Here is an 18737-nt window from a genome sequence, read left to right on the forward strand (position 1 = left end):
ATGCGCCTGCTCACACTTCATTGCTGTTTCGTCAATTTTTAGCCAAAAACAACACTGTAATGATACCCCAGCTGCCATATTCACCAGACATGGCCTCCATGTGACTTTTTTCTATTCCCAAAAACAATGAGAACCTTAAAGGGCCATCGTTTTACAAGCACAAATGAGATTAAAAGCAAATAGCTGAAAGAGCTAAACACTATTCCAAAGATAAGAGTTCCAGAAGTGTTTTGGGAATTGGAAAAAGCGCTGTTATGGTAAATATGATTAATTCAGTAATTATGCATAATTACCAGTTAGTTTAATTAATCACCTCCAGTGTTGGAGAATTTAATAAATATACTGGTCACTTTACATATTAAAATAACTTGACTGTAAGCAGTAATTACTGAATTTATTATTTAAATAATCAAAACATTACTGTTAATTAGATGAAGTTAGCGAGTTTAGGTTATGTTGATTACAGCCAACATCTGTGGCGCAAGTGGTAGTGTGTCAGCCTTTCATACGGAGGTCCCAGGTTCGAATTCCAGTCAGGCATGGCATTTGCACACACTACAAAATATCATTATCTCATCCTCTGAAATAATACCTAACTGTGTTCCCAGAGGTAATAAAAAATATAAATTGATTCTGTGTACTGACAAATTGTATGTATATCAACATAACCTACGCTTGCTAACCTAATCTAATTAATGCTAAACTTATAAATTATATATGTTATTCTGCAACATTGGAGGTGATTAATTAAATTTAACTGGTTATTATGCATAATCAATGGATTAATCAAATTTACCATTAACATATACATCAAGAAACAGTATTGAGCTAATGGCCCCAGATAGAAGGGAAAATACAGATGACAAATAACTGTCACTGGTTCAGCAATGTAGGTAAACAAAAAAAATTAAAATAAAATTAGGTTATCCCAAAAATCCAAGTCATCAATTTATTTAAAATACAATTAAAAGAATTATTTTATGAAACAATATTACTCAGTTGATGAATTAAAAACAAAAATATACAATTAATCTGCATCCAGTTCAGTATGACATAAAAATATACTCAAAATAGTTTTCAGTAGTGACTCCTGAATTGTGAATTATTTTGTAGTAATTTTTTTTAGACTTAAGCATTTACCTTAACATTTTTTTGTATTTAAATAGTTAATATGGACTTTAAACACATCTATATTTTATCTTATAATTTTTTTGTTATATTTAGAATTTATCTTATACCGAGCATTATATCGCACACTCCAAGGAAAACTGTCATAACTCAAAAGTAGTGAATTTTTCAGGAGAGCAAAAACAAGATTCTTGATGCATATAAATTTCAGTCTAAACTTTAATTATGAAAATTTTTTCCAAATCTATTTAATGACATCGTTACACTTTTCTACGGAAAATATTTTAAAAGTTTGTTACTTACCACACTCTATTCATTTAAGTGATACTTTTCTGTATAACTGATAGAAACCTGAGTATCTTTTTATATGAAATAATTATTATAATTTAAGGGTCTTGTGGTGAATAATGTAATAAAGGCTAGAACTTAAGATAAATTGTTAAAAAGTTAATCTTAACAGGAAGGAGAAGGCTGATTTTGTTTTTAAAAATAATTATAACTATAAAAAAATCACAATAACTTCTGTAATTTTTAACTATTGTGCAGCACGATGCTTTCCATAAATGTTTAATATGCTTTTGAAACAATAAAAACAGAAAACAAATGGATCTTTTGTAGAAAATAATATAAAACATTCAAAAATTAATTCACTTAGAAAATGCAAACAACATAAAAAGGTAAGCAAACAATAACATAAAACACTAAAATTAAAAAATCTTCTTAGATTAATAACACAATAATAAAATTAAAAAAAAAACAAAAATTATTGAAAATGAAAACAAACAATAAACTGAAAAAAAAAATTTTCTACTATATAATACAAGATACATTTCAGAACTCCAAAAATTAAATTTAGTTAAATAAATTCAAACAATAATAAAAAGATAGCAAAAAATTTTTAAATTAAAATAAGCTGTAATATGTTGGGAAAAATCCCTTCTCAAGCAAAAATTTAAGGTATTTTGCTTTATTATCCTTTAATTGTAGCTTAGTTTTATAAGCTTTGCCGATGATGACTGCTGGCATCTGAAATTGTTCACTTTTTGTGAGCAACTTATGTACTACAGTAATTGTTTGGAAATCTTTGTCAGCAAAACAACTTTTATATGAAAACTGTGACAGTTTGTTTTTCTCAAATTTCAGTACTTGAATTTCATGAAACAATACTTTTGTCCCTCAGAATTTACATAATTTTAACCAAAACAGGTATCTATCTGCTTAACATTTAAAAAGGCATCATAGGTTAATTCCTTTACTTCGTATGCCATACCTTTTTTTTTGCTGTCCTAATGAATGCTATATATTGGTCAGGTATAAAAATTGGTACCGATCTCAGTGATCACTTCACCAGAAACAAAGTGGAATAAAAAAGATAGAATATTAATATTTTACCATCGCCTTCATGCCACACATAGCAACTAGTATCATCATGACCAATATCTGTTATAGTGAAATTCATGAAGTTCAATTTTAATCTGTAGTAAAAGATAGAAGAATTTCCTTCTGGTATCAGTAGAACTGCTTGCAAATCTTAGACAACTACGATAAAGTTCTTACCATTTTTCTTTTTATCTTCTTCCTTTTCCGTTCTTGATAGAATCTTTTCTTTTTGGTGGTTATCGTACTCCACTTTCATTAGTGCTTTTTCTTCGTCGCTGCTTTGATTATAAGCATAAATTACATTGGTCCTTAAGAGGTGTGTAAAATGAAATGTTAAATTCTGTATTACATATGTCATTATACATGTGATTTGTAGCAATATGGTCTTTCCCTGTTCTTTGCATTCATACTCATAGTCATGGTACAACTCCACAATGGTTTTCCCTCCAATAAAATTTTTAGATGTTTGTTTTCAAAGGTAGTGTTGGCTTTCATGTTCTGGTATTGAATTTATGTGATTTCTGACATCATTTTTTATGCCACCGCAAATTTTCTTAAGAGAATTATTTTCCTCTTTTGTCCTCTACAACCATACCAGTCTTTGAGCTTTTACTATATACAGTGTTGATAACTCTATCATTCAATCAATAATCACTTTGAAAAAGTGTTTGCATACACAAATTTTGGATGAATAGTTTGCAGATGTTTATAAATAAAATCACTTTAACAACTGATGTCAAATAAATTATAGTATTCATGGAAAATACGTTGCCATTTATTTTATCTCAGCATTTCAACTTGCATTTCTCTCCACAGGGTTCTTTAATTTTTTCGCTGGAATAATTTTCTTTGTTTTCCTAACAATTACATATTCTTTCCCATGATTTGTTAAAAATTTTGCCTTTGTTTTAATCCATTCAGATTCCTTGTGAAGATGTTTGCAAGTATTTTTTTTTTTTTAGATGTTTTCTTGTTCTCTTTTTTAAAGTTTGTGGGTTTTATTTTAATTTAAAATGATAGCAGCTGCTTCATTAACTATAATATTATTTCTGTTTAACTGATTTTCCTGAGATATAAATTTCTCAGTCAGCATAATGTCTTCATTATCATCATCAATTGCTGATTCACAACTACTTCTTGAGTGTAAGGAACATAATGACGATAATGTTAACATATAATCTAGATCTCTATCTTCATTATCGCATGTTGAATATGAATTATTTTCAGAATCACTTTGATTTTCCAAGTCATTCGCAATAATCAGATCACTGACATTAGAAATACTTGTGAAATCTTCAATACTGTTATATAGTGTTATAAATATTAATAGTCTCTTCTACAATGTTGCTAGATGTATATAAATCATATTTATTTTTTTCAGGACTATGTATGTCTTCATTACCAGTAATCGTTTGTAACATTTATTACCTCAGGAACTCATTTTCTACAATAAAAAATATCACAATAACAGAAATTTCTTTAATAAACACTTCAATTTTTTTTTTGAGATTGCTTTCTGTTATCCTAAATAATTTTTATTATAAATAAATATATATTTTATGTCTAATAATGTCTAAAAAATAATTATTATAACATCTAGTTGATAATAAAACATATACTGTTAATGTTCTGATAAATACAGTATTAACCCGAAATAATTCTAAACATCCCTAAATACACTGCTCACATTCCACTGAATACAGTGTTATTTCAAAATAATATACTGTCAGTTATTTCTAAAATATACTGTAATTTTTCTGATAAATATTGTATTAAGACAAAATAATGCATCGTTATTCAGGAGCTGTTACATAAAAGTTTATCTTACAATAAATACAGTAATAATCCAAAATAATACTTTATTTGTATAAATCTGTTAAAAAAATGTGTTAACATTCCTAGGAATAATGTAGTAATAGAAAATAATATTTATTACGGAAGTGTAGTAATAAATAAGAAACACTTACCACAGAAGATAGTTGCATAACAGAATAACATGATTTTCACTGGAAACTTTTGACATTCTCATATAACAATACAAAATGATACTGTCTGGACCACACACTCCATGCTAAGTAGGTTAGAAGAAAAGAGACATGCACATTCTACTGGCTAATGAATTAACTGTTGTTAATACATTTTTTCTGGGACATAGAGTATTGTAACTGGCACATAATTATGAAATAATCCAGAAATTAAATTTTAGACAGTTTTCTTAGGAGTGCGATATTATGATTTATTTAATGTATTCTTATGTTCTGAATATGTTAAAAATAAGGATTTGTATATTTATTCATTTATGGTCATTTAAGTGACAGCCTTCAAGTGAAAATTTTAATAAACAAGCAGACAATTACTAAACATTTTTAAGAAAGTTGAAACTATTTATTTATTTTATTATGATAACTTTGTACATCCAAATAAGTTTTAACTGATTAAGTGTACAGTAAATTGTGAAAATTAATGATAAAATAGATATTTCTTAAGATGCTCCTTTGAAATACGAGAATGCAGAGAATGGAAACACAAAAAGTGTACAACATTTTTACACATTAAGTTAAAAATAAAAATACTAATTTTAATGGATTAAAAACTCATTTAATTTTTTCAAAAAGTACACACCAATTACCTTGATCATAATACGATTTAGTAATTTTTGCATCTGTAATAGATAAAAATATTTTTTCTAACTCTCCTTCTTTAAAAACATGGTAATATCTATAAAATATAATATCTTTATTTGTTTTAAGTTTCCACGGCACTAAAAGATCTTGATGTTGAAATTGGGTCCTGTTTTTATGAACCGGTAATGAAATATCACTCGTCACTTCAACACTATCACTATTTTCACCAGTTCTCTCATTATTGCTTCTTGACTGATTATTTATATCATCTTTTCTTCTATTTTTTCTATCCTGTTTCAAATAACTAGACATATTATTACCTTTTTGTTGATCTTTAGCCCATACATATACTAACCCTCGCCCACCAATTTGTAATACCCTAACCATTTCTTTAAGTGCAAAAAGTCGTCTTTCATATGTAGCAAGATGATGTATTACAGCTATACTAATAACTCCATCAGCACAACAAGACTGTAGCGGTAACTGAAGACAATCGCATGTAAATACTTCATTCCCACGACTATGACATTCTTGTGATAAATGTATACTACGATCACAACCAACCTGAAAAATTAATTATTCATATAACATTAAACAATCAAAAGGTAGAATTAAAGGTGGATGTAATGAAATAATGCAACCAAAGTATACAATTTTACTCAAGTTATTACAACAATTATAAATGCTTAACAGAAAGATCATTAACAAGTACAGCACCTTCTTATACAACAAAAACCTCACTCACTAGTAAGTAGATTTTTACTACATTACACGAAATCAAGAAAAAATATGATTAATACATATATATATAATTTACATTAGATATAATGAAGGACAAATAAACACACTTTAACAGATAACCTTTTGTTGTCTTTTCAAACTTTTTTGTTGTGAAGCAGGATGTAGTTGTACAGTGAGGTTCATTTCACATCTAGAAAGTTGGGATTGAGACAACGGTTACACAAATACTCTCTACTGAAGCCAGGCCACACAGCTTTGGGACATGGCAAGTAGCTTTTCATGGTTAGGTGAATCAAAGTCACAAAATTGCAATAAACTAAGGTGGTATTTCTGTGTCTGGATGAAATGTGGAGGGTATAGCTGAACACAAGTATCCACATAGCAATAAACATTTAGGTCATTGATTAATTGGATAATCACCCACTTCTTGCTACATAAAGGTGGAAATTGGCTATAGAATGTTTCAGAATCTTCTGGATAACAGATATTTTAATTTTACTTCAAGCTTCAATAAGTTCAATAACAATAATTATTATTATTACATACTTATTCCTGACCTGAAAAAATTTTAATTTGTTAATATAGAAATGCTTGATGCAGAAAACAACAACCCTTACTTATTAGGTTGATGTTACTGAAGTAAATAAAGCATTAAGAAAAAGCGAATAATTGAAAATTTAGAAAAATCCAATCAGACGAGTCTTAATGACATCTCTCAATATCAAGTTTTTTTTGGGGAATTACAGGAAGTCTAATTCTATCAAAATATCAACTGATAATGAAGAATTTCTAGATTACAGGATTCTACCTGGTCAATCTGGTTTATTGGCAACAAGATTTCTAACTGAAAAATTAATAGTTCTAACTTAAAATTAATAGTTTCTGTATAGAAACAAGTCCTTATAGCATCTTCTGAATGAATAATTTCAGATAAAGATTCTGATTTTTTAGATCATGTTCTGTGTAGATCATTTATAACATAGATTTGGCTAAATTTATTAAAAGTTTAGGTGTAAGTCCTTTTAGCTCAAACGAGATAGGGCTAAATCTGTTTTCCTAAATCTAAATGTGAATCAATATGTTGATTTCCATTGATACAATATTCTACAGTTTGAAATGTCATTCATTCTCTCAATTTCTTTATGATGTTTATTTTAATCACTGTATTTAATAGGATTATGGTTGAACTTAATAGGTTTTTTCTATTTATATTAACAACAACATTAAAACTGTATCCAGCCTGAGTCATATAATCACACTATCAGCATTAAGCAACAACTTGCAATCATGAGCATTCTTTTAGCAAAACATCAGAAAGACCATTCAGCAAAAAAATAGTTTATGAAGAAACAGAAAGACAATGAGCAAATGGAAAAAAAAATCTAATTTAAATGATTTTCAAAACTTACCTCAAATATATGTCTATTTGCTCCAAAATATTTCCCATTGCCACAACCAACATCAACTAAAATTGCTCCTGAAGGTAATGAACTGACAAAATTTGCAACATTTGGCCAAGGTTTATGCCTTGTTTCGCTGAAGTGAGATGAAATTTCCTCATAGACCTTATACGTAAGAAAATAAGAAAACACTTCAAGTTACAAATGTTATTGATGTTAATGGAAATATTAACATAAGACAGAAATCCTAAAAATATTAGTTTCAAAAGAAAATGTAATATAATCAAAATAAATTGTTTTCTTTATAGAAGTTTGGGAACAACTCCTCCTTAAAATTTATTATTATTATTATTATTATTATTATTATTACTTTTTTATAGTAATGTGTTTTAATATAGAGGAGATTTTTATCTCAACTTTTGTACTTCATAGACAAGTTAAATCTTTACTTTTTCTCATAATACTTTTTTATTTAGAAAATATGGTCTTGAACTGAACCACATTTTATTGTATATCTTTAATATAAAATAAAACAAGTTTGAAACTAATGAATGTAGCATAAAAGCAAACACAAAATAAGTATGAAAGCAGAACATCTAATAATGATGCACACAAACAATAATTCCATAAAAATACATCCAAAATGTTATTCATAACATATGAAGTCTAGTTTAGTTTAATCCATAGTGAAATAAATATTTTCAAAATCTAAGAGCGTTAAAAAAAAGCAACAATATTTTTAGTTTTTATGGGATCATATAAATTTGTTACATATACGTTTTATCCTCTAGCATTAACATTTACTACTACAAAATGAACTAATGCTTTTCTATTCTTTCAAGAAAATACAAAATAATGAAGGCCTCTATACCAAGAATTCAAAAAGGAGCAACCCTAAGATTAAGAAGGGAGAAGTCATGTATAGGTAAATTTTATTTTTCCCAACGTCAGTCAGGAACACTGTACTCAAAGTAAGCAGCTAGTAACAGCTGAAATGTCTTTCTTATGCATTAGTGCTATACCAGTGTAAAATCGTCTCTATTGTGTAACTATGTTGAATGAAAGTGTGTTTATTATTGAAACTTATTGCACATATAAATCTTATGAACGAGTGAAAGGCGAGTTTCGGATAAAATTTCACAATTTTTCAGTTCCTAATAAGTCAACAGTATTGTGTTTGATTAATAAATTTCATAGGTCAAACATCACTGTTAACAGTAGAATTTCTGGAGGAAGTGAACGAACATTTAACTCACTCACCCAGAAAATTGCTCAGAAGTTATCTTCTTAGGCTGGGCTTTCACTATCTACAGCTTTCAAGGGTACTAAAAATTTATAATTGCATGCTTTCACATTGGTGTTGTTCAAGAACTGAAAGAAATAGACCATGTAAACCGTTTACAGTATTGTCATTAGTTTCATTCCCTTGTTGATAAAAACAGTATTAAAATTTTGGATTGTATTTATTTCAGCTATGAGGCATAATTTCACTTGGATAGCTACATTAACAGTCAAAACTGCTGAATATGGAGTGCTGAAAATCCTCATGCATTTCATTAACAAACATTAAACGCATCTAAAATTAGTGTTTGGTATGCAATCTCCCAGCATCATGTAATAGGGCCTTTATTTTTTGACAAATCTGTAGATGGTGTGGTTTATCACAACTTAACTGAACAGTTTATTGCCACGTTAGAATGCCACACGAACAAGAATGTTGATTCTAGCAGGATAACGCAACATGTCATACTGCTAATGAAACACTAGATATGTTACGGGAATTTTTTGGCTATCGTTTGATATTAAAAGGGCTGTGGTCTAAAAGATCCCCAAATCTTACACCAGCAGACGTTTTCCTTTGCGGTTATTTAAAAAGTGTACTTTTTAAAAATAACAATCGTCATACACTTGACGAAATGAAGGCTAACATTTAAAGTGAGATTTCAAACATTACTGAGCAAATATTACAAAAACTGGCTGCAAATTTGATTAAACATGTATGAACCTGCATCGAGATAACAGATCATTTTGAACATCTATGTAAAGTTATTAAAGATAATTTGAATATTGTTGTATATGTATTTTATTAACATTAATATTTCTGTAATAAATTCACATTGCCAAAGGGGTTGCATCCTTTTTGAAACATGTGTTATTATTCCAAGCATGGAAACTATTCTTCCTATATCTTTTTAAGTAATTTTCAGTATTTTAGGCATCTAAATGGGTCATTCAGTAAGTAAGAGAACAAATATCTATAGTTAAAAAATGAAATGCAATAATATGACAGTTTAGAAATAATAAACTGACATCCCATTCAAATATTTAAATACATAATTTAAATATTGATAAATATTTTATTCACTGACAAATATTTTATTAATATTTTAACAACAATATTAGTTGGCAAATATTTTAATACGAGTCGAGCTAACAGATGTTCCTCAGGTATGCTGTAGTACTATTTAGGTTCCTCAGGTATACTGTATTATACCAGAAGGGATTGTCAGTCAAGATTTAAAAAAAATTAATTTAAAAAACATTTCATATGTGAAAACTTTATCAAATTTTATTTACTTCTGAAATATTTTTCTAAAAATCATCCAGAGCATAAAAAAAACTCCCAGATAATTCAAAATATCTTCCTGTGTGGAGGTGTGTTGTCCTATAGAGTACACCTTTTCACTGTCTCCTTTAATTGGTACAGCAAGCTTGAGTAATATTCTGAGAAGTAACTGTTTGGCTCTTCCGAAGGTTTAATTGTTCAGTCATCAAATATACCTTCCTTAGCTCTAGAAATAAGTAGCCATAATTTTCCTGGTGAAAATAATCTGGTCTTGAATTTCTTCAGCCAGAGAACAGGATGTTTCTGCTGCCATTTCAAGATTGTAATAAACTAACTTAATGAGACCTTAATACCATATGAACCAGAATACCAACAACAAAACAGGGAGTAGAACCATCACCGTTCATTTTTCATCAAGAAAAATTCAAGTTCGATCACTGGCCAGTGGTAATAGTAATGATTTTTTTGGTTTGTTAAAACCTCTATTTTGATTTTTAAAAGGCCAGAATGAGAAGTGATTTTTCAGGAAAATGGTTTTCTGCATCCTTTGTGAGCGAGCAGCATTTGTAACCACTGAAAAAAAGGTCTGGACGACTCTTTTAAGTTGACTTTCAAACCAGACTTCATCCCCCTGAAGTTATAACTTTAGGTCAAGTTTCACAGCAACAGAAAAGTAAAAGTAAACAATATATAACTAACTTGGACATGAAAGGCAAAAAAATTCTTTGTTACTGGCAAAAAAAATAATGAATTCAAATTTTAATTAATAAAAAATCCTTTTTAATAAAATAAAAAATTCACTTTTGTATTTAATAATACCAACAAATATTTACATGATCTGATTTTCCCACACAGAATTATGACAAAAAAATCCTGGGTAACTAGAATCATCTAGTATTGAATTTGTAATTCATGTGCAGGTGGATATGAAAAACTATTGGCCAAGTGGATCTATTTTGTTTGAATACACACAAAATACAAAACAAGTTACATACACTTTCAATTTTTTCTTGTGGCATTAATAGCATTGTAGAGATAACTTTTAAAAGAGAAATGTAGTTTACAATTCTTGCAGTGTCAGAAAAAAATCTTGTTCTCTGGCTGAGAAATTCAAGACCAAATATCAGCAGGAAAGTGTATGGCCACAATTTTTAGGGATACGGAAGGTATCTGATGATTAAATGATTATAAGCTCAGAAGAGCCAAACAGTTAATTCAGAATATTACTCAATCTTGGTGTATCAATTATGAAAAGGTGTACTGTCTTTATAGCACAACATACCTCCACACTGTGTTTTGAATTAGCTAGGGGTTATCACCACATCTTGCTGTATCTATTCCTACCTAATTTTCAAGCCTGAAGATTTTGAAATGGAGGAAATTGTGTTTTTTTTTTTTAATGTAAAAGCAGCAGTAGTAGTCAAAGAACAAATTTTTCATTTTGACATATTTAAGACTATGAAAATTTTAAGACCAAGTGAAGGAACTTCATGAATAAGTGGAGAATATGAACCTTTATGTTCTTTATTCGGGTACGAATCTTTAAATTATTTATTTATAATTACAATTAAAATACAATCACCTTTTGTAAAAAAAACTTGCTAAACCAAAAAGAATTTTTAAAATAAATGTTTATACCTGATGTACATGAACAGCTTCCAACTGAGATGCATCATTATTTGAAATGACTGCAGAAGTTTGTTGTGAATCACAATGGAATGGATATTTACAGTGACAAGCACCATGATGTATTTTACGAAATGTAAATGATGTCCTTACACTTCTTTCCTTTGAAATTAAACCATATTCCAGAGACTGTACAACATCTAACTTTCTTGGTGTGATTCCATGACTCCAGTCATACCTGTTCAACAATTTCGTTATAGTATATAAACAACATTAAACTACCATATCTGGAATAGAATAGGACAAAGATGCTTATCTCATTTTGCTTCCTAGAATAACAAACACGAAAATAAGATTGATAACAAAGAATGTACTTTAAACCCTGCTTTAGTTAGAACATTGTGCACGTATATTGACTAATTTACCATGGATGCACTGTCATGCAATGAAAAAAATTTTGTCATGGAAAAAAAAGCAGCCATATGGACATTTGTTTTTTATTTATTTTTCTTTGATTTTAACACATGCTATAAACAGTACTGCAGCTATTATGTTCTAAATGTAGTAAAAAAATACAGCAACAAATTTAATTTTTTGCACCACTAAAATAGTATTACTTCCAAGTTCTATAAGTTCTTATTTCACATAGATGTTGTGTATAATGTAAAGAATTTAAATACTAAATGAAAATTTTAAATGTAAAGCAAAAAACATAATATTTATGTTTGCAGATAAAATTGTGAAATACACCTGTGAAAAACTTTACTGTAAAACTACAGTAGCATTTTTAACAAATTTGTTTAGAAAAAATTTTAAAAATGGCCAAATAAAATAACTGGTTTATGAAAGTTATTATTGTACAGAGCTAATATGACAGAAATATCCAATACACACTTATTTTTTTATTTTATTTTTTGACACTGTAAGCAAGACTTCTATTTTTAGTAAATGGAACAAATCTGCCATACACATATATTTCTATTTGGGTAATGTGTAAATCATTATCTAGTGGTGTAAGCACAATCAAAATAAAAATTGTTCCACGAAAGTTTGGATCACATAAAAGTGAATGTTTTTAGACTTCATTTAGAAGAGAGGAAAAGTGCACTGACATCATACTCAGCACATGATTGTACCAAGGTATCATAGATGTCTCATCATGTAAGGTACTGCCAACTTAATGTAGATCATAATAACAGGTGTGGTATATATTTTTGTCATTATATATCTAATACAGAGATTTGACAGGAGTGTGTCAAAAATTAAAATGGACAAAACAAGGCTACAGAGTAAGAAGAAGATAATTCTTTACAAGAATGACACAATATGAGAGGAGTTTGGAAAGAGAAAAGCCAACTGGGTATACAAGTAGCATGAATAATGATTTACATCAACAAGAATTGTAAAAGATCAAGCCAAATATCTATGACTCTTGACAGGAGAGCTTGATAAGAGATGTGATGCAAGGAACCCATGACCCAACTTGGAAAATAATAAACGATAATACAGATGTGATGCTTTATTAATAAGAGGCACCCCTTTTTTTTTAATTCTCAACTCAGGAGTGTTTACACTGCAGCTTCAGGCTTGACAGTTTTGAGAAGAAAAATAATTAGTTAATCCATAGAGAATAATTCCTATTCCATAATACTTTTCTAAATATTACAATAACTTGTTTATAAAATATTATCCTACACCATACGTACATAATACATACACATTATACTGTGTGCGTGCATGCATTATAAAAGAAAATGCTTGTCTTTAAAGAATCACATCTTAAAAACCATTTGGTAAGTTCTTCACCAAATTAAACTTCTTTTTCCTGTGTTGCTGTTCTTCAATTAATTTGAAGAAGACTAGTAGGAACTCCACAAAATTATGCATAAAATATGCACTGCTTTTTATCAATTTTTCTAACAGTGTAAATTCAATGTTTTATAACACAAAAGCAGTGAAATTACAACAACAAAAATACAGTTAAAGCAACTTTATGCCACATTTAAGGCAACTTCATTTGTCACATGTATTAATTTTTCTGTCAGCATCATCAGAAGTATGACAATAATTTTAAATTGCTATTTCCGCCTTTAAAAAAATTATTTTCACTAAACTACATATTTTAACAAACACTTATGATATATATACATATTTTTGTAATTTTTACAACATAATAGAAAAAAGGTTATGAAAGAAAGAATTTCTTTGAATAAAACTAACGCTGGTAATTTTGTCACCCCTTACAAAAAATTTAATCACTTTATGGAAGTATGTAGAGCTTATACTTGTTTGAACAGCCATTTTATTATGGTAAATTATGAAACAATTGCATTCTTCAATACTAGACAGCAAAAACTCCCTGCAGTTTTAATAGAAATTCTTCTTTCCTTCACAAAAAACTTTTTATAACCCATTTTTACTAAAATTACAAATTTATGTACATAATATAAAAAATTGTTAGAACACAAGGTAAAAAGTAAAAAAAAATGAATCAACTACTAAGAAACAAACTAGAAATCTTTTAAAAACAGTAACCATATTGAAGTCAATCACTGGAAATTTGTAAAAATTCTCTTAAGACAGATAACCCCTCTATGAATCATGAGACCTTACTGATGGTGAGGGAGACTTGAGTGCTCAGTGATACAGAGTAGCTGGACTGAAAATACAATCATATTGGAGTGGTATTTGTTGAGCCAGACTAAAGAATGATTCCTGAAAGAGAGCAGCAGCTTGTTTAATAGCTATTACGGGCGTAGGACAGAAAGACTTAAATGGCCATATCAACATCACTCAATCTTCTGAGTACGGCGCAGCTGACAGCAATGAAAAATTATAGCAGTTTTTTTTCCAAGAAAATGTAGCTTTCTGCATTTTCATGTAACAAAGGTGGAGGCGCCTTCCTTGGTAAAATATTCTGGAGGTAAACTAGTCCCCCGTTTGGATCTCTGGGTGGAACTGCTAAAGAAGAGATTGCCAGAAAATTAAAAAATAACATTCTACGAGTCAGAGCATTGAATGTTAGAAGTCAAAAAAAGGTTGGTAGGTTAGAAAACATAAAGAGAGAAACGGGTCGATTAAATGTAGATGCAGTAGGATTAGCAAGGTTCGGTGGGAAGAGGAAAATGATTTTTAGTCAGGTGAATTTAGAATTAACTAAGCGTCAAATAAAGAGCAAGCAGGAGTAGGTTTCATAATGAACAAGAAGATAGGGAAAAGAGTAGAGTATTTCAAAAAGCTTAGCAGTAGAATCACTCTAATAAGAATAAAATCAAACCTAAGTCGACGATTGTCAACGGCTATGATTTTGACAACGGCTATGTACCTACAAACATCCATGATGATGAAGAGGTAGAGTGTATATACAAAGAAATTGACAAAGTAATTAAACTCATAAAAACAGGATGAAAATTTAATAATAGAGGTTGGAATACAAGCATCAGAAAAAGCAAAGAAAGAAATACCGTGGATGAATACAGGCTAGGCAAAAGAAATGAAAGCGGGGACCGACTTATTGAGTTTTTCACAAAGTATAATTTAGTAATTCCTAACACCCAGTTTAAAAATCATTACAGAAGAATATACACATTGAAAAAGTTAAGCAATACTGCAAGGTACAAGATAGATTACATCATGGTTAAGCAAAAACTTTTTAATCAACTTGTCGACTGCAACGCACATCCAGGATCACACATTGATAGCGACCATAATTTAGTGAATGAAATGTAGATTAAGGTTTAAAAACCTGAAGAAAAGATGTCAGATGAATCGGTGGAATTTAGAGAAGCTAGAGGAAGAGGAAGTAAAGAAGACTTTTTGAAAAGGACATTGCAACAGGTCTGAGTAAAAGAGATAAGGAAGAAAATACAAAAGAGTAAGAGAATGTTAAAAAAGAAATTTTTAAATCAGCAGAAGCAAACTGGTAGAAAACCTTGGATATCAGAGGATATATTGCGACTGATCAATGAGCGTAGAAAGTATAAGAATGCTAGTGATGAAGAAGGAACTTAGCTAAATACTACAAACAGGAAGTGCAAATTAGTGAAAGAAGAGTGGATTAAAGAAAAGTGTTCAGAAGTGGAAAGAAAAATGAGCATTGGTAAAATAGAGGGAGCATACAGCAAAGTTAAGGAGAATTTTGTGGTACATAAGTTAAAACTTAAAATGTGTTAAATAAAGATGGTACACCGATTTGTAATATAAAAGAAAAAGTTGATAGGTGGGTGAAATATATTGAAGTTATACAGAGGAAATAAATTAGAAACGTGTTATAGAAGAAGAGTAAGTCGAAGAGGATGAAAGAGGAAATAACAGTACAGATCTGAATTTAATACAGCATTAAAGAATCTAAATGGGAAAAAGGTTCCTAGGATAGGCAGGATACCTGCAGAATTACTGCATAGTGCAGGTGAGGAAGCGATAGATAGATTATACAAACTGGTGTGTAATATTTACAAAAGAAAAGGGGAAGTTCCGTAGTCTTCAAAAAGAATGTTATTGTCATGATGCAGATAAATGTAAATGCAAATGTAAAGAAAACAGAATGATTAGCTTAACTACTCATGGATCAAAAATTTTAGCTAGAATTCTGTACAGATGAATTGAGAGGAGAGTAGAAGAATAATTTGGTTTTACGGAAAGTATAGGGACAAGGGAAGCATTTTTAGCACTCAGATTAATAGTAGAAGGAAGATTAAAAAAATACAAACCAACATACACGGCAGTTATAGACTTAGAAAAGGGATTTGATAATGTACATTGGAATAAAACGTCCAGCATTTTAAAAAATGTAGGGTTCAAGTATAGAGATGATATAGTAATTCTAGTTGAGAGTAAAAAAGATTTAGGACACTGGATGGCATGGATGAAGTCCTGTGCAAGAACTACCACATGAAAATAAACAAAAAAAAAACGAAAATAATGAAATGTAGTAGATACAAAGTAGATGGACCACTGAATATTAAAAAAAAAATGAGAAGAGATTATGGAGGTAGAAGAATTCTGTTATTTGGGAAGTAGAATTTCTAAAGATGGACGAAGCAGGAGCAATATAAAATGCCGAATAGCACAAGTGGAACGAGCTTTCAGTCAGAAATATAATTTCCTTACATCAAAAATTAATTTAAATTTCAGGAAATATTTTTAAAAGTATATGTTTGAGCATAATTTTATATGGAAGTGAAACTTGGACGATCGGAGAACCTGAGAAGAAAAGATTAGAAGATGAATAAAGTGACCAATGAAGAGGTGCTGCGGCAAATTGATGAAGAAAGAAGCATTTGGAAAAATGTATAGAACAGTGAATAAAAATAAGTAAAACTTTTTACTTGTTGTTTTTCAAAAAAATCACTGAAGAAAATCAGAGTAAAAAATAAGTATTTACTGATAATGTTGTGTTGACTGTACTTGGCTTCCGCCAGTACTTACTTACAACTATAGTATTCACTTATAACTACCAGTGGATACTTGCGGTATTCAGTACTTACTTGAAATTGTGAGAATAAAACAGAATACTTATCGATAATTTTCAGTATTTACTTGCTAATATTTTAGGTTGGTCCTGTGCTGACTTATAACTCTTTCTTATACAGATATGGCAGCTTTTATGAAAATGCGTTGAGTGTAAAGTGTACAAGAAGCGACAAGAAATTAGTCCAAGTAAATAAAAACAGTTACTTTGCTTTGAAAAACAATCTGTAGCGGTTTTAGCACAGACATTTTTAGATGAAAGTAATGAAATAAGAGTTGCTTTGAGATCGGATTTGAAGATAGAAATAATCTTGCAATATTATCTCAATGATCCTGGCTATCAATCAGGTATTGCTGAAGACTTTGGGGTTAACAGCACGACTGTTGGAAAAACTTTTAATTACATCCTAAATAAAGTTAATGAACGAGCTGCGGAGTGGATTCATTTTCCTGAAACTATGGAAGAAGTTAATGAAGCGCAAGAAAAGTGGTTACTGCCCTTTAAAATTCCTACTGTTATAGGCGCTTTGGATTGCACTCATGTACAAATGACAAAACCATCGAAATTAGGAGATTCCTACATAGATAGGAAAGGTTATGCAAGCATTAATGTACAGGCAACCTGTGACGCTACAGAAAGTTTCACAAGTGTAGATGCATCATGGCCTGGAAGTATGCATGACAGTAGGATATGGACAAGAGTACGCATGACAGTAAGATATGGACAAGAAGCTCAGTTTGTAAAGTTCTATATGCCCATATGGAATCAGTGTGTGTCATGGCTGACAGTGGGTATGGGATTTCGCCGTGGGTGCTCACACTATTCACTTCCGCAACAAGTAGAGAAGAAAAAGTATATAACAGTTATCATTACAAAGAACAAGTTATAGTAGAAAGAATGTTCGGTCAATTAAAAAAAGATTCTCTATACTTGGAAATCTTGTACGAATTAAGTTAGAAAATGTTCTCAAAGTTGTTGTTGCTTGTGTAGTGCTTCATAATTTTGTAAAACATTTAAATGATAATTATGATACAGAATTTATAGAAAATGAATTTACAGAAGAAGCACTAGATTACGAAAAAGAAGTTGGCGAAATAACTCTGAAACAGAGGGCAGGAAAAATGAAAAGAAATTGCTGACATACTCGCACTTGCAGCTGATAATTAAAATGTAAAGATAACAAATAAACCTTATTTTATTCCTTAAATCCCTACCCCCCCAAAAAAAGGAAAAAATAATAATAAAATAAGCAATTACAATTAAAAAAAAAAAAAACATTAAATACCAATTCATAAGTTTTGTGGTGAACAAATGCACACACACAAAATCAACTTGTAGTTACAATTGGATTTGGCACTTGCTTGAATTAACCCGGATGGATTAGGTCAATCGTTGGGGACTACGCGTGAACCCCTCACCTTACAACTTTGAACGTGCATGCTACCTGTGAGTGTGGTTTGCAAGGACATAATTTTTTGACTGTGCTCTAACAAATGCTCAGCCCCAAAGGTCACACGCAGTCTTTTTTTCTTTTTTTAACATGTTTTTATTTTTTCTTTCTTATTTTTGATCTATTTATTTTATTTATAATGTTAAAAAGAAAGAGTAGGGAAGGTATATAAAAATTTTATTAGTCTATTCATTTATTGAAAAATTACAAATTTCATTTGGCCGGTAAACTACAGAATAAAATATTGACAGAGTTCCTGTTCTACTGATGGCTCTTGCTTTTTTTCCAACTCATTCAAAAATGTCATTACAATCTTCTTTTTTCATTTGCAGTTCAATCAACTTAAGTTGTT

General features: G+C 29.8%; 1 protein-coding gene across 6 annotated transcripts in view; it reads right to left on the reverse strand.

Annotated features, from left to right (window-relative positions):
- Nucleotides 1-953: 953 nt before the first annotated feature.
- The window catches only part of LOC142324996 (tRNA (carboxymethyluridine(34)-5-O)-methyltransferase ALKBH8), a 40337-nt gene continuing 22553 nt past the window's right edge, over nt 954-18737 (reverse strand). For all 6 annotated transcript variants that reach the window (XM_075366218.1, XM_075366217.1, XM_075366223.1 and 3 more), the window contains 3 exons: nt 11478-11703; nt 7283-7438; nt 954-5696 (listed from right to left, as the gene is read on the reverse strand). In XM_075366218.1, the coding sequence (XP_075222333.1) occupies nt 5103-5696; nt 7283-7438; nt 11478-11703 (976 nt within the window). In that variant the 3' untranslated portion in view covers nt 954-5102. The remainder of the gene's footprint in view (nt 5697-7282; nt 7439-11477; nt 11704-18737) is intronic.

This window comes from Lycorma delicatula, chromosome 5 (assembly GCF_047948215.1).
Source record: "Lycorma delicatula isolate Av1 chromosome 5, ASM4794821v1, whole genome shotgun sequence".
NCBI lineage: Eukaryota > Metazoa > Arthropoda > Insecta > Hemiptera > Fulgoridae > Lycorma > Lycorma delicatula.